Genomic DNA, 24,029 nt, shown 5'->3' with positions numbered 1-24,029 from the left:
TGGAAAATTTCTGCAAATATTAGAATTTTTTAGAATGGGGTGGGAATAAGCTATAGAACATAATACTTTTATTTGAATCTTGAAAAAGTGTCATCCTCTATCACATACATTTTGAAATCATTGTTATTCTATCCAAACTTCATAAAATTGCTTTTGCTTACTCACTGTCAATGTTTTCTTTCTCTCAAGACACTGGTTTTATTTTTCAACAGATTTAACTAAATAATCTTTGTTGATTCTCTTCTTTATAGAGATCCTAAACTCTGTGACTTGAGTGGAAAATCAGCAATACATTATGTGTCACAGATAAAGAGTTTGAGGAAGCAACAGTTACTGGACATTCTGATGGATTCTATGTCAAAACCGGGTGAGTATTTCTACTCCACGTGCACCGTTCCTTGTCTATAAAATCCCTATTAGAAAGCTTTCTTTCTCTCTATACAAGAATGCTGACCAAAAAAGAGAAAATGCAGCACAGGATTTCAAATTCTCAGGGAATCCAGATTGTCTGGATCCGTGGAGGCTTGGATGAACCCCCAAAACTATTGCTTTGAGATGATCTTTAAACTTTAACCAAAAATATCCCCTGAAGTCTTCTTAAAACCAAACAACAGTTTAGCTTAACTAGTAAAGAGTGTCTGCCGTGAGCATTGTGGTCTTTTAAGATCTGTTTGTATGAGATCAAATTGACAACAGCAACTGGAAAGATTAGCTAGAAACTTAGAGGGCAATGAGTTTATGTTAATGGGCAGGAACAACTCGGAAAGGAGGGCGAGAATGGTTGCACACTTGAAGAATGTAATCAATGTCACTGAATTGTACGAGGAGAAATTGTTGAACTGGTATATGTTTGTGCTATATTCTCAAAAACAACAACAACAATAACTGACAAATTATAAAATAAAAAAAGAAAGTTTTCTTTCTCTACATCTGTTTGATGAATCCATTTCAAGAAATCAAACCAGCAACTATTTATTGAGCAGCAACTCTGTACAAGGGCCATGACTAGTTGCTCTAGGGATGCAAATAGATCTAAGGCACAGTCCAAACTTTCCAAGTGTACAGTATGGTTGGGGACACAACAATTAAGTCAGGAGAAAGAGTTTTCTGTAAACTTGGAAGGGGAAGAGGGATGTACGGTGGTTCTTGAAGGCTGGAAAGATATAGAAGTGAAAAAATAGGGCGTTTGATAGAGATGGGGAGAAGAGTCTGAGCAAAGACATAGAAACAGCCACAGAGAAAGGTGTAACAAAAACAGTATCACTGAGCAGTGTGTGATTTTGTGAAAGCTGCTTGACTCTAAAGGGATTAGCTCTTTGTTTAAAGCTTCTAGAGCAAGGGGGCAAGGCTATACCTAAGACTCGAAGACTCACTCCTCCTTTCTTTTGGGGTTCTAAACCCCAAATGAGAATAAGTGCATGGGTTTTATCAATGGGCCCGGCAAGTAAGTGACCAGGAACTAGTGGTGTGCTGGTAAATGTTTAACAGCAAGTGCTTAGAGGGGACTGGAAATCATGCTTTGTAGCATTTTCTGATTTCTGTGGTGTAAATACTCCCACCATAGCCAATTTCAGGCTACCAACTTGGTGGCTCTAAATGCAGCATTGGAAAGACATCCACAGAGCACATCATTATATCGTATTTCCACAACGCAGGAATAGAGCTTAGATAATAGCAAAGTGTTGTAAACAATTTGGAAGTGATGAGTTTTGAATATGTATTAGCTTCTTCTTTAATATAGTTTGCTTAATTGTAAGCTTATATACTTTAATTTTTATTATTATTATTATTGTGGTGAAAATATACACACCAAAATATTCACCAATTCAACAATCACATTCTTCATACTGTGCAACCATTATCACTATCCTTTTCTGAATTATTCTGCCACTATTAACATAAACTCAATGTCCCCTAAGCAAAAATTCGCTCTTTCCCCTTTCCTCCCATCCCTGGTAACAGCTATATATTTGTTTTCTATATATTTGGGTATCTCATATAAGTGAGATCATACAGTATTTGTCCCTTTAATTTATTTCACTCAATGTAATGTTTTCAGTAATTTAGTTTTTAATAAAGGACCCCTGGTGGTATAGTGGTTAAGTGCTCGGCTGCTAGCCGAAAGGTTGGTAGTTTGAACCCACCAGCCACTCCACAGGAGAAAGATGTGGCAATCTGCTTCGGTAAAGCTCACAGCCTCGGAAACCCCATGGGGCAGTTCCACTCCCTTCTATAGGGTTGCTATGAGTTGAAATCGACCCAACAGCAATGGGTTTTTTAGTTTTGAATAGGAACTGTTTAACAACTAGCTGGCAAAATTCCCTGAAGTTTAACAATCGGCTGTCATGAACTGACTGCCTCCAGAACTTCACTGATAGACCCTCTACTATGTTGGGTTCTGTGGTTGTGGTAAGAGTGTGGGATGTGCTGGGTCTCCCAGCTCCCACCCTAAATTGATCAGAGCTGAGAAATGGCCTACCCTCCTCCTCCTTTTCTCCTCCCCACGGCATGGTGAGGCCCTGTACACAGGAGTTTACTGCGTAGAGACTAAAAGTACCAGGAAAGCCCACTGTGCCTGCGAACCAGGGGTCCAAGGCAGCAAGATATTGTTGCTCTATTAGGGTCGGTGCTCTGGAGCATTTGAGCCAATGAAAAGTCCTCCAAGTCAGAAAGAGTGAGAAAGTTTATTTAGGAGGTGTCCACTAATGGGGAGTCTGGCAGCAATGCAGTCTATCTCTATGGAATCCCAAAAGGCATTTTTACATTAGAGCTTATATATGATTTTTACAAAGGTTAGAAGTGTCTTTTGGCACGTCACGCACAGATGGCCAGATGAGTTACACATTACAAGATAACTACAAGAGACTCTTTATCAGGCTAAAGATTTACAGACTGGACATCTGGGCTCTAATCTTTACGTGGGGGTTGTAAATCACAGGTGGCCAGAGAGAGCAAAACAAATTCGTTAACAAAGGTATGTGGAAAGGAGAAGGCAGGCAGAAAAAACTTATAGGTTCATCATGGCGTTAGTTATGTCAAGCTCTCAGTCACCCATTTTGAAAAGGAGAAAACATGCTGGGGAGTATTAGGGTCACAATATGGTGCCACATGGAACATGCCCCTTAGCACAGTAGTGCAGGTCGGGGTCCCATTGATCCACCAGTTAGGTTGGTCATTTCTCCCATGGGGATGAGCATGTATCAGGCTGAGGGAGGGACAGAACGTGTACTCTGCTATCTGGGGAATTCAGCACAAGTCTCATGCTCCATGGAAATACGGGGTGGGGAGTATAAAATCATAAAGGTGTCAGAAAATAAGGTACAGCTGGGCTCCACAGGAACATAAATTGATGAGTGGAAAACGTAAGAAACTAAGAAAGTAATTCTTTCCATCTCTCTCTGGGGCCACCTGGTCTCTGGCTTCTGCTTCTCTTCCATTCTCCTTTCTTACCAACCAGCTTCCTCTGCTTACTTAGCTTCCACATAGCCCCAAAATGCCTGCCTTAGTCCAGGGCCACATCCTGAGCTCTCAGCAGCAGTAACTCAGTTTTCCAATTCTAAATTCCTAAAGAGGAGTCTGATTGGTAGAGCCCATGTTTTTGTGCTGGGGCACAATCATAAATCCTTAGCAAAGCTGTAGATTGGCTGCACTCAGGTAAGGTGACTCTAGCTTCAATCACCTGCGACCAGAATATGTCATGTGGTTTGCTGCCCACTCACAGAGTTTAGTGACAAGGATTTTTTCCTGGGAGAAATATGGGTGTGTAACCAGTAACCAGTTGCCACCAAGTTGATGCCAGTTCTGCCCCATGTGTGTCACAGTAGAACTGTGCTCCAAAGAGTTTTCAATACCTGATTTCCCCCCTCCCTCCCAGAAGTAGATCACCAGGCCTTTCTTCTGAGGTGCCTCTAGGTGGACCTTTCAGTTAGTAGCTGAATGCGTTAACCATTTGCACTACCGAGGAACTGACTAGCCTTTCTATTATGGGAAGATTTCATGGAAGAGATGAGACTTAATCTGATCCTTGAAAAAAGTATGGGATTTGATTTTGTGGAGCAGAAGCACTGTGCTATGAGTGAGCATGGCTTATACCAGGGGAAAACAGGAAACTGGAACAGAAAGTTCATGTTAGAGAAAAGGAAAACATATGGTCAGGTACTAAAGAAACAGCCCATTGAGGGGAGAGCTGTCAGGCTGATGGACATTTTTTTTTCCAATAAAACAGACTCATTAAAAAATTTTAAGCAAGGGACTCAGGAAAGCCAAGTTTTAGGAAGATTAAGCTATTCTCATTGTGTAGGATGAATTTGAGGAAAGAGACTTATAGCAGGGAGCTCTACTAAGAAACTATGTTGTTGTTAGGTGCCATCGAGTCGGTTCTGACTCACAGTGACCCTGTGTACAACAGAATGAAACATTGCCCAGTCCTGCGCCATGCTTACAATCATTGCTATGTTTGAGCCCATTGTTGCAGCCACAGTGTCAATCCATCTAGCTGAGGGTCTTCCTCTTTTTCTCTGACCCTGTATGTTAGCAAGGATGATGTCCTTCTCCAAGGACTGATCCCTCCTGATAACATGTCCAAAGTGTGTCAGACGAAGTCTCCCATCCTTGTTCCTAAGGAGCATTCTGGCTGTACTTATTCCAAGACAGATTTGTTTGTTCTTCTGGCAGTCCATGGTATATTCGGTATTCTTCACCAACACCATAATTCAAATGCTTCAATTCTTCTTCAGTCTTCCTTACTCATTGTCCAGCTTTCGCATGCATATGAGGTGATTGAAAATACCATGGCTTGGGTAAGGCGCATTTTAGTCCTCAAAGTGACATCTTTGCTTTTTAACACTTGAAAGCAGTCTTTTGCAGCAAGTTTGCCTGATGCAATTTATCATTTGATTTCTTGACTGCTGCTTCCATGGCTGTTAATTGAGGATCCAAGTAAAACGAAATCTTTGACAACTTCAATCTTTTCTCCATTTATCATGATGTTGCTTATTGGTCCAGTTGTGAGGATTTCTGTTGTCTTTATGTTGAGGTGTATTTCATACTGATGTCTGTCAGCCACCATTTGTCTGTTACTTTGTTGTGCTGTGGTGGCTTGCATGTTGCTGTGTTGCTGGAAGCTATGCCACTGATATTTCAAATGCCAGCTGGGTCACCCATGGTGGACAGGTTTCAGTGGAGCTTCCAGACCAAGACAGAATGGGAAGAGGGACCTGGTGATCTACTTCTGAAAAAATTGGCCAGTAAAAACCTTACGAATAGCAGTGGAACATAAGAAACTATGGAAGTGCCCATGTCCATGGTGATAAGATCCAGGAAAAGAATCCTTGGGTGGGGTGGTAGTGGGCCTGAGAGGTGTTGCGTATGGTGAGTCTGAGAGAAGTTGTGAAAGAAGAAGTCTCAGAACTTAATGATGTAAAGTGGATAGAGGGGACACAGAGACAAATTTGAGAGAATCGAGTCAAAGATTATTCAAAGTTTCAGGCCTAGGACATGGGGAGATAGAAATACAACCAATAAAATGGGGAATATTCTGATTTGGTGAGGATATTGGACAGGAGGATAATGAGTTTAAAAATACTGAATTTGATAGAAACTTGGAACTTTTAAGTAGGAATTTTCTGTGGGACTGGACTTGTGGGAAAGATAGGCTGATATGTTAGTTTGGGAGTTATCTATGGAAAGGAGATTGTGAGGACCTGAGAGTGGATGAGATTATGGTTGGAAGAAAAAGCCGTAGATCTCTTCCGACTAAACTCTAGTGCTACCATGTAGTCTAGGGCAGCTTTTCTTCCAACCCTCCACCAGTGGAAGTCCATGATGACGGGTCATCTTTCGGAAACATTAAGGACAGACGTGCTTTTTCTGTGTGTGGACTCTTGGTGACAGGACTACCTTAAACCCCATTAGCTGTTGACAGTTTTAATGATTAAAATGTTCTTGCTCACATTCCAGCACCCAGGAGAAGGTGTTCCAAGAAGGATATAGACATTAAGTATGAGGTGATTGGACGGATGTCAAACCAAAATCTCACTCTTGGTAACTTCCATTTCTCATAGAGCCTATGACATGTTAGATAGTCAGATGTTGATTGATTTCACCTTAGCTCTCTTAAAAATATTTCCTTCTCTCAAAATTCCAAGGTATCTGTTTATTTTTTCTCCTTCAATAATAGCAGTTACCACCAAAGCCTATTATTGTCATTTTTTCCCCAACCATCCATTCTGTGGACCCTTGTCCTTACATCTTTCCCTGTGAAAACTGTCACTCAAAGCTGCCTCAGCATCCCAGACCACTATTTCAGAAAAACTTTTGACAAAATGGAGCTGATTTTAAAACCTAGAGGCATTTCTCTAGATCTTCCTGTGAAATTGCTGGAGATCAATCTTATCAAAACACATTATTATGTTTCTTTTGGCAGAAAGGCATGCTGAATCGTTGCTTGACATTTGTCATGATACAAACTCTTCTCCAATTGATACGATGACAGTTACCAAAAATCAAAACATCATCTTGCAAAGCCTCAGCAGCAGTAAGGTAGGATACTTCCCTTAAAAAAAAAACAACAAAAAACTACTTAACAAAAAACTGATAACCTTCTCCATATACTTCATTTGTGTTGCCTGAATATTTTATAACAGCTATATATTATTATGGAGCCCTGGTGGCACAGTGGTTAAGAGCTACGGCTGCTAACCAAAAGGTCGGCGATTCAAATCCACCAGCTGCTCCTTGGAAACCCTATAGGGTCACTAAAGTTGGAACTGACTCAACGGCAATGGGTTTGGTGTTTTTTTGGTTTATATATTATTATATATATTTTTAAACATAATGAAAAATATAAAACACAATTGGTAATACAGAGTTCCAAGGGTTTAATCTCAGAGCAGCAATTAGCTAGTCAACTCTGAGTCTCATGCATGGTGCGTGTGTGTGTGTGTGTGTGTGTGTGTGTGTGTGTATAATCTCATGGAAGATTGTTGAAACTAAATCCATATTAAATAATAAAATGTAGTTTGTCTCTATGTACGTTGATATTGAAAAGGGAAAGATCATTCATCTGATCATGTCAAATCCATTACAAGTTTCCACAGAGGAGGTGCCTCCTCATGGCTGGTTACCACTCCTGCCTGTGATGAATGACTCACAAAGAGCCCCCTACAGTACTGTAACAGTACTAATAACAAGAATCGTGACCATAGAAAACTGTGAAATGATACCTAAGATGCACAGCAAACTGGTAACAGTTGTTGCTTCTGGGGAAGGAACTGGTGATATACTTTGCTCTGTGTACTTGTTTGTACCTCTTAAATTTTATATAAAAATAAACATAGTCCAAAGAGCTAAAAAAATCTTTCTACTCTGTATTTTATTGTTAAAAAAAAATATGGTCACAAGTTGTTTATTTTTTTAAAAGTTAATAAGATATGGACTATATTATCTAAGAACGAAAGTAAGTAGTTTTTAAGACCATGGAATGAAGACCTTTTGCTTCTTTTTTCCTTCCAAAAATCATCCCAAAACAGCAAAGAAAAAATAATTTTTTTAAACTTTTTATTTTGAAATAATTATAGATTCAAGAACTTGCAAAAATAGTACAAAGAAGTCCTGTGTACCCTTTACTCAGTTTCCCCCAATAGGGAATATTATCACAATTATAGTACTATACATTATAAAAACTGGGAAATTGACATTTTTCTTTCTTTGTATGTGTGTGTCTGCATGTATAGTTCTAGGACATTATAGTCCCTGAATCGCGGCAATCAAGATACAGAACTGTTCTGTCATCACAAAGGAATTTCGTCATGCTATCCCTTTATAGTCACACCCTGTGCCCTTCCCTAAACTCTGGCAATCGCTGATTTGTTCTCCATCTCTATAATTTTGTCATTTTCAGAATGTCATCCAAATGGAATTATACATGCAATCTTTTGAGATTAGCTTTTTCCACTCGACATAATGCTCTCGAGATCCATCCAACTGTTGCATGTATCAATAGTTTGTTCCTATATATTGCTGGTAGTATTCCACTGTATGGATGTTTCACCATCCGTTTAATCATTCACCTACTGAAGGACATTTGGGTTGTTTTCAGTTTTTAGCTATTACAAATAAAGCTACTATGCACATTGATGCACAGATTTTTGTGTGAACATAAGTTTTCATTTCTCTAGGATACATGCCCAGGAGTCCAAATGTTGGGTCATATGGTAAGTTTATGCTTAACTTTTAAAGAAACTGCCAAACTGTTTTCTGGAGTGGCTGTACTATTTTACATTCCCACTAGCAATGAATAAGAGATCCGGTTTCTCCACACTCTCACTAGTTTCTGGTACTATCAGTGTTTTTCATTTTAACTATTCTAACAGGTGTGTAGTGGCATCTCATTTTCGTTTTAATTTGCACTTACCTGATGGCTGATGTTGAACATTTTTTCATTTGTTTATTTGCCATCCATACGTCTTCTTTGGTAAATTATCTGTTCAAGTCTTTTGCCCATTTTCCAATTGTATTGCTTATTCCTTACTATTAGTTTAGAGAATTCTTTATATATTCCTGATATGTGATTTGCAACTATTTTCTCCCAGTAAGCGAGAAAATTTTGGCTGGTTTTTCATCATTTTAACAGATCTCTTGCTGAACAGATAGTTTTAATTTTGATGAAGACCAGTTTATCTATTTTTTCTCTTATGGATCATGTTTTTGGTGTTTGTCTAAGAACTCTTCACCCAACCCTAGGTCATAATTTTATCCTATGTTCTCTTCTAAAAGATTCATAGTTTTACTATTTACATTTAGATCTGTGGAGTCTTGAGTTAATTTTTTATAAAATGTGAGGTTTAGGTTCATTTTTGCTTTTTGATGTCCAATTGTTCCAGTATCATTTGTTGAAAATACTATCCTTCCTCCATTGTGTTACTTTCACACTTTTGTAAAAAGTCAATTTGTCTGCCTTCTTCCGTTTAACTGCTGTCAATTCTAAGATGCATATATTGTGTTTTAACAGCTTTGAAATCAGATAGCTTACAAATGTCATAGTTGAATTGTCAGTGTTTTTTTTTTAGTGATACATGAAATAAAGATGTAGCATACAATCAGTAGAACATGAACGTCTCTAACAACAACAACAAAGTAAAATAAATTATATTTAAAAAGTTCTGACCTAAAAGAAAATTTGATTAAATAGACTGTATTACAGTTAAGTACTTCTGTTCATCCAAAGACACCATTAAGATAATAAAAAAGCAACTCACAAAGTGAAAGAATATATTTATAATATATAATTTGACAAAGGCCTTGTATCCAGAAGAAATAAAAAAAAAAACCTCCCATAAATCAATGATAGATAGCCTACTGGAAAGGTAGGCAAAAGGCTTGATCAGACAGTTTGCGGAAGAGGACATCCAAATGGCCAATAAAATATATGAAAAGATGCTCAGTTTGTAAGTCATTAAACCAAATGTAAATTAGAACCACAATCTGGTAACACTGCACACCCACCAGAATGGCTAAAATTTAAATTGCTAATTACCAAGAATTGGCAATGTATAGCACAATCAGACACTGTTGGTGTATTTATAAATTGTTATAATAATTTTGGATAGCTGTTTGGCAGTATCTATTAAAGTTGAATATACAGAAAGACAAAGGACTAGCTGTCATCAAGTTGATTCTGACTCCTAGTGACCCCATGTGTATCAGAGTAGACCTGTGTTTCATAGGGTTTTCAATGGCTGATTTTTTGGAAGTAGATTCCCAGGCCTTTCTTCCAAGGTGCCTCTGGGTGGATTAAAATCACCAGGCTTTCAGTTAGCAGCGAGTGTAGTAAGAATTCTACTCCTAGGTATATGCCCAACAGAAATGCATACATATGTTTACGAAAAGACACATACTAGCAGAAATAGTCATAATATCCCCAAATGGCCTATAAACAGTAGAAAAGATAGTCAAATAAACTGTAGTATATTCGCATAGTGGAAAACTATACATAAATGAGAATGAAAATGAATGCTCTACAACTACACACAATAATATGGACGAATCTCAGAAATACAATGTTGAGCACATAAACCAGACACAACAGAGTAAATACTGTATGAGTCACTTGTATAAAGTTCAAAAAGAAGCATAACAAATCTATGGTGTTAGAATGCAGGATGCTGGTTGCCCATGAGTGTCTTTCGGCGGTACTGGTAATATTATTTTGCTTGATCTGCGCCTTGGTTACATGAATGTATTACATTTATAAAAATTCATATATCGAGTGTGAACTTTTCTGAATGCATGTTATACTTAAAAGCAATACAAAAGCGGGACAGGGGAGGGTGCCTTCAAATGTCTGAGAAAAACAATACAGTTTCCAACCTAGGATTCTATACCCAGACAAACTGTCATTCAAGTATTAGAGCTTCAGACACACAAACTCTCAAACATTTTACTTCTCATACATCTTTTTTTAGGAAGCTGCTATATGCTCTATTAAATTAAAGAGGTAAATCAAGATAAAGGAAACAGTGGGATCTATGATTCAGGGGATTTGGAATCTAACACAACAGAGGGAGGGAATCCCTGGTATAATGGAGAAGGCAAGTCCCAGAACTTCAGGAATGTAGCTGGTCTAGAGAGCAAAGAACCCACTGGAGCAAGAAAATGAAGTTTTCCGGGGAGGAAATGGAAATGATATATCATCTGATATATTTACCCAAGTGGAGAATTGTATTAAGAAAACATTGGAAGTTGGGAAGACTTAAGCTTTAAAAAAATAATAAAAAGAAGAAAATAAATAAAACAATTAGAAATAAAAACTGGGGCCTGGGGCTTTATTCAGAAAAAAAAATTCACAAGAAAGAAAGTATAATTATACTATACTACCATTGACACAGTGACTGCAACAATGGGCTCAAACATAGCAACGATTGTGAGGATGGTGCAGGACCGGGCAGTGCTTTGCTCTGTGGTACATAGGGTTGCTATGAGTCATATCAACAACCATTGTACTAAGGCCCTTGTTGACGCAAGTGGTTTGTGGTCGACTACTAACCAAAAGGTTGGCTGTTTGAACTCACTTAGTGGGACCGTGTAAGAAAGGCCTGGTGATCTACTTCCTTAAAGATTACAGTCAAGAAAACCCTACGGAGCTCAGTTCTACTCTGTAACCTATGGAGTCACCATGAGCAGGGATCAACTTGACAGCAATGGGTTTGGTGTTTTTGGTTTACCATTGTGCTAATACATAGTGCAATACCCACATAATCATAATTTGAATTTTGACTGTTACGTTAACAAAAACCGAAAAAGAGAGGGTGAATTTTTTGGAAGGATGAGAGAGAAGGGTAAAAGAACATTAAATTGCCATCTTCCATAATAAGAAATCAGTAGATAATTTCTGATTTCAATGACTCAAGAGATAGCAGGATAAATGTATTATCTATCTTAGAGCTATGGAGAAAAATACCAGAAGAAACAGCTAAAATGTTGGAAGTGGTTGCCTCTAATGGAAAAAGGTGGGGAAGGAGACAGGTGACTTTTTAATGTCTTTTACCATTTTTTGGCTTTATGAAAATGTACACATTGGAATTTAATAAAAATTTAAATTAATTAAATATTTAGAATACCAAAATGGTTAAATCAGGACTCTTCTGGGTCATGAGGTGGGGTGAGGTATGATGGAAATGTTTATGTATTTTTTATACTATTTGTGCATTTATAACTTTTCCAAACAGGTCAGTCTGTTCAGGACAGTATGAATTATTTACAATAGTTGGGCTTTTCCAACGATACTTACTATGGTAATTCTCAACAGGGTGCAATTTGGGGCTTTGGCAACTGTGGAGACATTTTTGGTTGTCACAATGAAGGAGGGAGTGCTACTGGCATCTGGTGGACAGAGGCCAAGGGTGCTGCCAAGCAACCTACAATGCACAGGACAGCCCCCACGACAAAGGATTAGCCAGCCCCAAATGTCAATAATGCTGAAGCTGAGAAATCCTGCTATCTAGTTGCTTTGTCACAATATTGCAGAATGTATTGTGTTTGGTTACTAATATTACGTAGTAATGTAAATAAAATATCTAGGGACCAATATTTAAAGTTATTGTCTGGCATTAGAAACTGATAAACAAAAAAGCACATTTTCTTTTTATTTTTATGATATATTTAAGCAATTTTATTTCAAAAGGACTAAAAACCTCTTCATCTTGAACTTTTTTTTTTAATGTAACTGGAAAACTATTTTTAACTTTCACTGTATGTTTTCTTATTCTGGTTGAAATATACTTTGAACTTATTTCTGAGGGAAAAATGAACTTTTTTACTATTTCATTTGGCTTTTCTTCCCTAGTTCTTTCTCTAGTGTTTGAATTGAAAAACCCAAGACCAATCTCCACTTCTTTCATTAGAATGAGAGCTCACTTTTCTTTATGGTTGTTTGCAATAGATTTTTATAGTTTACAAATATAAGCAGCTGTCTTGCTTGTAGGGCTGCTCCTCAGAGGCTCTTTATAGATTCTCCCAATCATTTTTCATCTGAGGAACATTTTTCCAAATTTAATTACATATGATTTCTATGCTGCTTTTTCTCTTCTGTGTGTTTGCTATTCCACTGTTTGCAGGTTAGAACTCTAATCTATTTCTAGTCCATTTGTCACCTCTTGTGTTACTGTCAATGGTTTATCAAATCCATCTGTGTTTGGGATTTGCTATTCTGATGTTTTCTCTCCTTCATTCACTACTGCTGTTGTTGTTGGTTGCTCCGACTCATGGCGACCTCATGTAGAACAGAACAAAATGTTGCCCGGTCCAGCACCATCTTCACCACTGTTGATATGGTTGAGTCTATTGTTGTTGCTATCATGCATTTTGAGTGCCTTCCAATCTAGGAGACAAATCTTCCAGCACTACATCAGACAACGCACTGTTGCGATCCATAGGGTCTTCACCGGCTGATTTTCAGGAATAGGTCACCAGGCTTTTCTTCCTAGTCTGTCTTAGTCTGGAAGCTCCACTGAAACCTGTGACCTTTCTGGTGTTTGAAATACTGGTGGCATAGTTTCCCGCATCATAGCAACACATAAGCCACCACAGTACGACAAACTGACAGACAGATGCCATTACTAGTTGCCATTATTTCAATTCTCCTCTTTGTGGCACCCAAGCACATCTTAAAGCCTTTCATGTTTGGCGTTCTAGAAGAAAATTCTGAGCTGTTTCTGTTATAGAATCTTCATTTTCATTATCAGCTTCAAAGTTAGATACTATTTTCTACATTCTTTTTGTTTGTGATGTTGTAGTTTTCCAGTTTATTCTATGGCAGAAATTTTTGTCAGGCACTTGTAGGTATCACACATCTTTTTTTTTTTCTGTGCAAGACATATAAGATAGGTTTAAGTATCCTTTCTCTTCATTTTGTTTGTTGATTTTGATTCTTTTCTTTCTGGTTCTTGCTGAAATTCTTTGTTTCAAACTTTTCATGGTGGCAATATAGCAGAGTAGTTAATAGCTCTGGAACCAAACCTTAGAATTGGGTGTGAATTCTAGCTCTACCACTGGCTAGCTATGTGACTTTGAGTAAGTTACTTAAAATCTCTGGGCCTCTTGTCTAAAAAGGGGAAGATAATAGTTCCTACCTTTAGAGTTGTCATGAAGATTAAATGAGTTAATATATGTAAGGTGCAGAGAACAGTGTCTGGTACTATTGATATAAATGCTAGTCATCATTATAGGTAGGTGTGCCCACACTCCTTCCAACTTTTCCTAAAGAAACAACTGATAAATAAATTAAGCAGTTGAGACTGACCACAGTCCGTTAATCAAAATAGAAGTTTAACAGAAAAAGCAGTACAGTTGTGCATTTAACACTTCTAAGTGAGGGTTACTATTTCCCAAAGTTTAGCACAAAAATTGCATTGAATCATTGTAATTATATGAAATGGTAAAAATATGGTTTGAAGTCTCATAGAGTGTTCTAGACTAAGGATCTGAACAAAAACGATATGTAGTAAAAAGAAAAAAGTTCAAATGATCCACAGGCATCTGAAACTATTTGCATCTTTTTTATTAATCAAAAAGTGGCAATCCAAACCACATGAAGATGACCAATTGCAGCTATTATATTAATAAAAATGACAAGTGATGGTAATTGATAAAGGAGAGATGGAGTGACTCATACTCATGTGCTGATGGTGGCGTGTAAGTAGGTACAGACTTTAATTTGAAAGCAACGTGTGTAAAGAAATTTTTAAATTTCCATACTCTTTGAATTAGTAATTCCGCATCTAGGAATCTAAAGGAATAATGAAAATTGGGGTATCAATGGCAAAGATGTTCATAGCACTCTGTGTAAAAATGAAAAATGAAAAACTGTCTAATAAGCATTTGGGGACTTCTATTGTAAGTCCTGGTGGGGCAGTGATAAAGAGCTCTGCTGCTAACTGGAAAGATCAGCAGTTCGAATCCACCAGCCACTTCTTGGAAACCCTATGGGGTAGTTCTGCTCTGTCCTATGGGGTCACTACGAGTCGGAATCATCTCGACAGCAGCGGGTTTTGGGTTTTTTTATTGTTAAGAATCATGAAATTATTAAGTAAATAATAGCATGACACTCTGATAGATATTTGTTAGGGAAAGGAGTTTTAAATGCCATTAAAATGATGTTTACTTAGTAAATTGCTTAACCCGCTGCCATCTAGTTGATTCCAGTTCATAGCGACCCTATAGGACAGAGTAGAACTGCCCCACAGGGTTTCCAAGAAGCGGCTGGTCGATTCGAACTGCTGACTTTTTGGTCAGCAGCCGAGTTCTAATTGCTTATGTAATTTATATTTATCAATGTGAAAAAGTTAGATAAAATTTTTTGAAATACTTAGGGAAAAGGTAAAGGAAATATGATTTTTATATTAACCAAAAAAAAAACACCCCCAAACCCCTTGCCGTTGAGTCGATTCCAAGTCATAACGACCCTATAGGACACAGTAGAAGTGCCCCACAGGGTTTCCAAGGATTGGCAGGTGGATTAGAACTGCTGACCTTTTGGTTATTATTAGCCACAGCTCTTAACCACTGTGCTTATTAACAGTGTTTGCTTTTGAGTTGGCAGATTATAGGTGATTTTTTTCTCCTGCTTTTTCAAATAATACTTTTCTCTATTTTTATATTTTCTGGAAAGAGTAAACCCTACTTGTAACTGGATGGGAGGGAGAAGAAATTTGCCAGATGGTGATGGTGTTGTTAGGTGCCGTGGAGTTGGTTCCGATTCATAGTGACCCTACGTACAACAGAACGAAACACTGCCCGGTCCTGCGTCATCCTCACAATTATTGTTATGCTTGAGCCCATTGTTGCAGTCACTGTGTCAGTCCATCTCGTCGGTGGTAGAATTTTTGAAATGCAGAGAAGAATAAGCGGTGAAATTAACAGTCTAGGAGGAGGGTGAACCAGCTGTGTTCTCCCATCTGCCACTACTCACCAGGGTGGCCTAAGATAGGCACCTAACCTTTGCCAGAAGGTAGAGAGTGCTTTAAAAGTATGGAGTGCTACATAAAAGTAACGTATGACAACCAAGTTTTTATGATGGAGTGCCTAACATAGTTTTATGGCAGTATTTTATTATTCTCTGTGACAACTTCAATGAACAAAGCAAATAAAGAAAAGATTTTCAAGCTCTTTGGGGGATTAATCAATGAAACATCAGAGCCTTTGTGACTAAGACTGGCCGTTTGTCTGAACTGTCAGATGACAGGCATCTGCATTTAGGGCAAAGACTATTTATGTGAAAGTCCCCTCAAATAGGTGGTTCATCCAGATCATAGAAGCCAGAGAGCTAATTGCAGTGTTCGGACTGTGATGGCATCACTTTAACTACTTCTTGGATCTATCATGGTTTCAGAAATTTTACAAAGTGCAGAATCATTAGTAACAGCTCCTAATGAAGGAACCTAAGAACATACAACAAATTCTCATAAGAAAACATTTCTTCTTTGGAGACCTTGAAGTATTTTTTGTAAGTCAAGTTGGTTTTCAACCTTGCGTTTTAGTATAATGATTATTTTCTAGAGCATAAAGAGGAATTTTGAGAGGCTGAGCCCCATGATTAGGTCAGAAAGCCATCATAGTGAAAACTTAATCAGCTTTGCTGCCTCCTTTCAGTCTAGGGTTATAGCTGTAGCTTCCACAAGGGGCAGGGATTTCCACCCTCATCATTTATAAATGGTGCCCCTGGAAGGCAATATGGAAAAGGATCATGTTCCTTTGGGGTTGTTCACTGTGACTGTGGCAAAAGAATTCTTTCCAGTTACCCACCCTGATGGAATTTGTCGGGGCTTAGTAGCCTGGATGCTGACATGATAAAGTATAAAATACTGAATTTCTACGTGTTTATGTGATTTTAGCTTCGATCTTCATTTCTGATTATGCAATTAATCACACCCACGTCTGTCTGAGCCTGGTGCTCTAGGAGCAGATATTTTCCCATTATTTTAGTCCTAAATATTTTATCCAATTTAAAAGGTGTGAAACTTTAGCCTAGAAAAATTAACATTCACTCTGCCAACAAAGTAGCACATTGAATAATTGAATTTCTATTTTATGATATTTTAGGAGTTTGACCAAGATGATGACTGCAATCATTCCATATCGGTTAGTGAAGGAGATCCAAGGGGTGATGCACAAGACTGGCCACCCAGAACAGAAGGTACCAAACTTCTATCCTTGATGTGTTAACAAAGATAATACTGATTTTTTTGGATTTCCCGCCCCTGCCAGACTTCAAAAGTGCTCAGTGTATAACCTTGAAAACACAGAAAAGCATAAAGGAAAATAAAAACCACTCACAATCCTATTCCTTGGCCCATATCTGAGTCCGTGAGTCTTGGAAACTTTTTCTGTCCTTAACTCCTGCCAAAATAGGCACCCCTCTTCTGGCTCTTTATTCCACCTCACTCCAGCTCAGCCAGCCATTCTCTGTCTCTTTCCCTTTTGTATGACAACACATCCCTCCCCCACATCTTTGTTCTCAGAATCAGCTCCAGGGGTCTGTTCCCTTCCACATCCAAGAACTTCACTAGCTGCTGTGTCTCACCTCCTCCCTTGAAGGGGACCTGAGGTTGAGTGGTAGTGAACTAGAGTCTCAAGTCTCAGTCCTTTATTTTAAAGGCCATAAGTCTGGAATTTTCCAGTACAACACCCATTTCAAATTTGTTGTCCTGTAGTAACCACAAATGCCCTTGTATTTAACAGACCACAAGATATTTGCAGATTCTCGCTTCAGAGAATAGTCACCATAGCCATCACATTTGTCTATCACCTATTTGCCTATATACTTTTTAAATTAAATGTCTATTCGAAGTGCTCCAATTTCTCTCTGGCAGTTTTCTGACTTCCATTTCTAAAACTCCAGGAAGCTACCCTCTTAAATGCCTTTGTTTTTCTCATCCGTTTGAACCTTCTTGAATGCTGCAGTCCTTTCCTTGTCTTCAGCCCTTTGCGCAATGCTGCCCCCTCCTGGGCAGCCTCTTGCCTTTCTCAAACTCCCTCGGAATCTCCGTCGCCCAGGCTGAGGGCAGAGAATAATTTCATAACGTTTAAAATTATTAACACCATTATCCCTGAAAGGAGCCAATTAAAAGAGAAAATCCTGGTTCCCTTTCGAACAGTCTTTGTGGTCTGCCTTTGACTTTCACAATCTTCAAACCTGACTTCTCAGAAGTCTGCTTGTGGCCATAGCACTTCCCGACAAGTTAAGTACTCTTGTTTTTTTGGCTCTGCTTGGAGGTGACTTGTGTTAAAAGGTAACTCTTTTAAAGAGGATACCTAACATTTTAGGTTTTCATATAGGAGCCATAGCATTTATAGAGCATCTCTACTAAATTCTTTGCAGTTTCAAGTGTTAAAATCTTGGATTACAAATTTGAAAGGAACAATTATTTTTCTGATGAATTTTTTCTTCTCACAGTTGATAGAGACTTCAGCTGAGTTAGTTGTTGTTTTCAGTCATGAAGTCTGAAACAAAAATGTTTTCAGCATCATTGTGCATGGTATCTATCTTGAATATCAGTAACTCCCTTTAAATGCCATTTACATCTTGTTTCTAACATACCTTAAGTTATTAGTGTTTAAAGTACTTACAACGCCTTATGAAGACCTTATGAATACACCATAGTGTAGACATACATGTTCTGTGTTGTAACATACATGTTTAATCATTTATATCTATTTGTCCCTCATATTATTCTATTAAAAAGGAGCATTACTAACTGAAAATATATTAACTCCACAATATTTGGATCACTCCACAGGCCTTAAGATTCTTTATGGAGAACTTAAGTATTCGTGCTGCATGCATTTACTTTGTTATGGGCTTTACAGATGAAAATGGGTAAAAAACAATTTGCAGACAAAAAAAAATCCCTCATTCTTTTTCTTAGCGCAAAAAGTCTTGCATTCCTCAATCAGCTATTTTTCCAGAACATAACAGATGCAAAACTTGTAGACTGGAAGTAGAGCATATAACATTACTCTTTTCGTGAGTAAATAAGAACCCATTTCCTGAAATGATTGGGCTGTAATTTTTTTTTTTTTTTTTTTTTTTGATACCAGTATATATCCATCGGGTTTCTTGGTAGCAGATAACAGAATTTACTCTATCTAGGTTAAAAAGCAAGCAATTTTCAAAAGTGCTATTAAGAAGTTTATAGGCCAATGAAGAACCATAGGGGAGGAAGAGACTCTAGGTTGGATTTTCGGGAAGAATTCCCGTAACTACATTTCGAAGCTGATCATTGCTGACTCCCAGCTCAAGCTCTCTCTGCCACAACCAGGGAGCTGCCCCCACCGTCAAGCTTAGAACATCTGGTGTTTCTTCTGACACCCGCTCCAGCAAAAAAAGATACCTGCACTCTATCTGTTTTCATGTTACTCACACAAATCAGTCATTCAAGGTGCTGTAATGGAGGCTGGAAAATGTCATTTTAAAAAATTCTACATTGGGAAGGTGAGATTCGCAAATTGGGAAACTATCAAAATGCGGAGCGAGTATCAAAATATTTTGAACCTTAATGCCCATAACCTAGGGAGATATACCCATTGGTTGAACAGAACATGAAGAAAATGGGCAAAAGCAAGACTTTCCTGGAAAAAAAATTTTTTTTTCACTGAATGTGAGGATGAGCTATATTTAGAATTTTCGTTTTAATAATAGCCTTAACATTAACCACAAACTAATGATCATTTTCCAACTTTTTGTGAATGTCATTTTCACCTCTCCTGTGAAGAAAATACGTTTCTGGCTGTTTGAATGCTGCCTTTTATTTCCATTTTCTGGTGGACTGACTTTACACCTTCTTATGTAGAAAGATGCATTCAGACAGGAGCAAGTGTTTCACTTTTATATGAGATAATCTGTCATCTTTCCTTGCCTCGGCCCACTGGGTAGCTCAGAGGCCTCCCCCACTTCTCTGTTGCTGCTCACAGTACTCAAGGGACAGAACAAAGTGAACATTTGTGTGTTCCAAACTGATTTCAGAGTCAGTACATTCTGCAATCTTTTTTATCCATTTAGGACCAACAATTAGGATGGCAGCCATTAGAGTGTAACGATTTCTAAAAAGGCAGGTATACATATACATCTTTGTTCCTTGGTTTTAAAACGAAATTAATTAACAAACTTTTGAAAACATACAATTTGCTTGAAAACATTCTGGGTTTATTAACTCTCAATAATTGTAAAATTGTGGTCATTCTTAAGAATGTGCTCATGGGAACACACCTTACTCAGAGTCTTAGAGTTCTCTAGAGAAATAGAACAAGTGACATACACACACACAGAAACAGAGAAACTGAGAGAAACAGAGATTTACTTCAAGGAATTAGCTGTCATGATTGTAGGGGGCTGACAAGTCCCAAACCCGTAGATCAGACGACAGGCTGGAGACTCCCGCAGGCTTGTGTCCCAAAATCTGTAGGTCAGATGATGGGAAGAGTGAAGAGTGAGAGAGTTCCGGAAAAATGTCTGTTTGCATTCTAGAGGCAGAACACACCCTAAGGACACTCCCTTTTTACTCTTAAGACCCTCACCTGACTGGTTGAGGCCTACCCACAGGATGAAGGTACTCTACTTAAGGCCAACTCATTTAATCATATGTAACTACTTTATAACAGCAACTAGACTAGTGTTTTACCAAACAGCTCGGCACCACAGCCTAGCTCAGCTGACACATAAAATGAACCATCACACTCAGTTTCTAGTTTCACTAGCAAAGAACTAAATGCACCTAGTCTTTGTATCAAAACGTTCTTTCCCCTGACAATTTAGTTATTAGGGATGTATGTTGTATGTTTTCCTTACTCAAACATGTCAGCTAGGCATTTATGCTCAAGGATGACTACAAAAATGTTATGAGAGACATCCATTTTCCTTTCAAACACAAAAACGACCTTGAGCTTGTCACGAAAACTTATAGGTATCAGTTTCTTCATTTCTAAAGTGAAGGGCTTGGATCAGATGACCTCTAAGTTCCTTCCAGCTCTATAATACCAAACCTCTCATTTTGTGCTATATAAATAGTGTAGTGACAGGATCCTTGAAGAGTAAAAAAAAAATGACCATTTCAAGGGGACTTCATTTTTAGAGAAGTGTTCCTTGCTATTGTGTAATATTGAAAAACATGCAATCAAGTTGTCTTATTTGAAAAACATCAAGCAAACCAAAACTAGATACGTTTTCATGGTACTGCAAAATATAATATTAGATGACCAAGATAGTAAATGCTATTATTATTTGCCTTATTGTAAACAAAAAAATTTCCTTTTGCCAATGCTCATTATTTTTTTAATGCATTAGTCTCATAAATGACACAAGCATAAAAAGTGAACAATAAAAATATTTTCACTATGGTGGTTTCTATATATTTGACAAAATATCCAAAGTCCTTTAAAAATAATAAAAACCTAGTAACTGAGATAATGATGAGAGCTGCTATTAAGTAAATTTTCCAAGGTTACCCACGAAGTGGCAGAGGAGGAATTTAGACCCAGATTTGTCTGATTCATGACCCCACCCTTGTCCTCTCTGCTTTGCTTCTCTAACATTCAGTCAGCAGAGCTTATTAAAACCATTGCTCCTTCAGGCATATGTGGACTGAATAAATGGCTTTGACAAATGCGTGGATAGGAATGAAAACTGGGACAAGCATGGTATCCTCCTGGAAGGAGACTTCTCTGTGTTCCCACAACACCACTTGCACACTTGTCACAATGCTTATCTCACTGGACTCTTTGCTTTCTTATTTATCTTCTCTACTAGGCCCACAGGGGGCAGTGGTGGTTCAGTGGTAGAATTCTCACCTTCCCTGCAGGAGACCCGGATTCATCATCAGCCACCACCCATCTGTCAGTGGAGGCTTGTGTGTTGCTATGTCGCTGAACAGGTTTCAGTGGAACATCCAGACTAAGGCAGAATAGGAAGAAAGACCTGGCAACCTACTTCCAAAAATCAGCCAATGAAAACTTTATGGACCACAATGGTCCAACGCCTTAAACTATCTTGGGAATGGTGCAGTACCGAGAAGTATTTCGTTCCCTAGTGCATGGGGTCACCATTATTTAGGAGTTGACTTGACAGCAGCTAATAGCAACATTAGGGCCACAGCTGCATCTTGTTTATTTCTTCTTCAGCACAAAGCATTGGGATTGACATATGCTTAATAAAAATTTGTTGAATGGAAAACAATGAATGGATGAACTGTAAAGGACAGGCAATTTTAGAATGGTTTGTAGTGTTCTACATAAATTTGTTTACTGTGTTATATGGTAAGCAAAAGCAGACATCAATTTTATAAGTTGGAACTTTCTGTCTTAAGGGTTATACTGGGAATCATTCCATAGAATCAGGCAGCAGATGACCAAAATGACAAGTATGAGCAAGTTCCCATGGACTGTGTAAATTATCTCATTTAATCCTCAAACAGTCCTGTTATGGATTGAATTGTGTCCCCTAAAAATATGTATGTCAATTTGGCTAGGCCATGATTCCCAGTATTGTGTGATTGTCCACCATTTTGTCATCTAAAGTGATTTTCCTATTGTTGTAAATCCTATCTCTATGACGTTAATGAGATGGGATTAGTGGCAGTTATGTTAATGAGGCAGGACTCAATCTACAAGATTAGATTGTGTCAGTTTATAAAGACAATGTTCTACAATCTACCTTGGTGAGTAGCATCTGGGGTCTTAAAAGCCTGTGAGCAGCCATCTAAGATACTCCACTGGTCTCATCCCATTGGGAGCAAGGGAGAATGAAGAGAACAGGATACAAGGAAAAGATTAGTCCAAAGGACTAATGGACCACAGCTACCAAGGCCTCCACCAGACTGAGTCCAGTACAGCTAGATGGTGCCCGGCTACCACCACTGACTGCTCTGACCAGTATCACAACAGAGGGTTCTGGACAGAGCTGGAGAAGGATGTAGAACAAAATTCTAACTCACAAAAAAAGACTAGATTTACTGGCCTAAAGGAGACTGGAGAAACCCCGAGAGTATGGCCCCCAGACACCCTTTTAGCTCAGTGGTGAAGTCATCTCCGAGGTTCACTGTTCAGCCTGAGAGTGGACAGCCCCATAAAACCAAATGGAACTAATGAGGTACAGCAGTCCAGTGACAAGGGCCAGAAGGCAGAAGGGGACAAGGAAGCTGGTGATAGGGAACCCAAGGTTGAGTAAAGATAGTGTTGATGTGTTGTGAGGTTGTTAACCATTGTCATAGGGCAACATGTGTACTGTTAAATGAGAAACTATTTTGTTCTGTAAGCCTTCATCTAAAGTGAGAATAGCAGCACAATTGGAAGAGTGTAGTCGATGTCACTGAATTGTGCATGTAGCAATTTTTGAAATGGTGTATCTTTGACTCTGTATATTTTCACCAAAAAAAAAAAAAAAGGTCAAGAAGCGAGAGGGTTGACATGTTGTGGGGTTGTTAAGCAATGTCATAAAGCAATATGTGTACTACTGTTTCATGAGAAACTATTTGTTCTGTAATCCTTCACCTGAAGTACAATAAAAAAATAAATTAAAAAAAAAAGATTAGATTGTGTCATAAGCCAATCTCTTTTGAGATATAAAAGAGAGAAGCGAGCAGAGGGACAGGGGGACCTCATACTACCAAGAAAGCAGTGCCAGGAGCAGAGTGTGTCCTTTGGACCCAGGGTTCCTGTGCGGAGAAGCTCCTAGTCCAGGGGAAGATTTATGACAAAGACCTTCCTCTAGAGCCGACAGGGAAAGAAAGCCTTCCCCTGGAGCTGACGCCCTGAATTTGGACTTCTAGCCTACTAGACTGTGAGAGAATAAACTTCTGTTTGTTGAAGACATCCACGTGTGGTATTTCTGTTATAGCAGCACTAGATAACTAAGACAGATCCTGTGAGGTGGGTGTCATTACAGCCTCCTTATGGAAGAGGCCTTGTTTTGTCCATCAGGAGAGAACACTGCTCATCTTAAGACTTTATCTTAAATCTGCCAAGATTTAGTATACAGATTATTTGGTCTTTAAACAACCATTTATTTATTAACATAATATCTGCTGGATAGGAAAGATACAAAGATTTCTAAACCTCAGTCCCTGGTTAATGTCCATTCCTCAATAATTCAGGTTAGCCAAATAATCAAAAAAAAAAGTACTCTTCGTTGTTATCATTGAACTCATTACTTTCTTCTTCCTCCTATTGTCGTGTGCTTCTATAGGTGTTGAGATTATTATTACTTTTCCAAGAGATGCCAGTCATCCCCAAGAAAAGGGCCAAGAAGAGTCAAAAGAAAACAAGTAAGGACTATTCTTTGAAATGTTAGATTGAAATGCAAGTATCAATGATGATACTTGTATGGCAACCTACATTTTTAGTAATTCAGCCCAAAATAATGCTCAAGAGTAGGGGTGACAATAAATCTTATTCTGACAGGAGCCAGACAGTAAATATTTTAGGCTTGTGGGTCATATGATCTCTGTTGCAATGATTCAACTCTGCCATGGTAGCGCAAACAC

General features: G+C 38.3%; 1 protein-coding gene across 5 annotated transcripts in view; it reads left to right on the top strand.

Annotated features, from left to right (window-relative positions):
- The first annotated feature begins 200 nt into the window (after positions 1–200).
- Positions 201–24,029, top strand: part of MAP3K19 (mitogen-activated protein kinase kinase kinase 19) — a 48,708-nt gene continuing 24,879 nt past the window's right edge. For 4 of the 5 annotated variants that reach the window (XM_012555185.2, XM_004375085.3, XM_012555184.2 and 1 more), the window contains exons 1-4: positions 201–367; positions 6,425–6,540; positions 16,597–16,690; positions 23,732–23,810. In XM_012555185.2, coding sequence (XP_012410639.1) covers positions 346–367; positions 6,425–6,540; positions 16,597–16,690; positions 23,732–23,810 — 311 coding nt within the window. In that variant the 5' untranslated portion in view covers positions 201–345. The remainder of the gene's footprint in view (positions 368–6,424; positions 6,541–16,596; positions 16,691–23,731; positions 23,811–24,029) is intronic. The other variant, XM_012555183.2, reaches the window with a different exon arrangement.

This window comes from Trichechus manatus, unplaced genomic scaffold (genome assembly GCF_000243295.1).
Source record: "Trichechus manatus latirostris isolate Lorelei unplaced genomic scaffold, TriManLat1.0 scaffold00033, whole genome shotgun sequence".
Lineage (NCBI taxonomy): Eukaryota > Metazoa > Chordata > Mammalia > Sirenia > Trichechidae > Trichechus > Trichechus manatus.
This window is presented reverse-complemented; position numbering and strand designations above follow the sequence as displayed.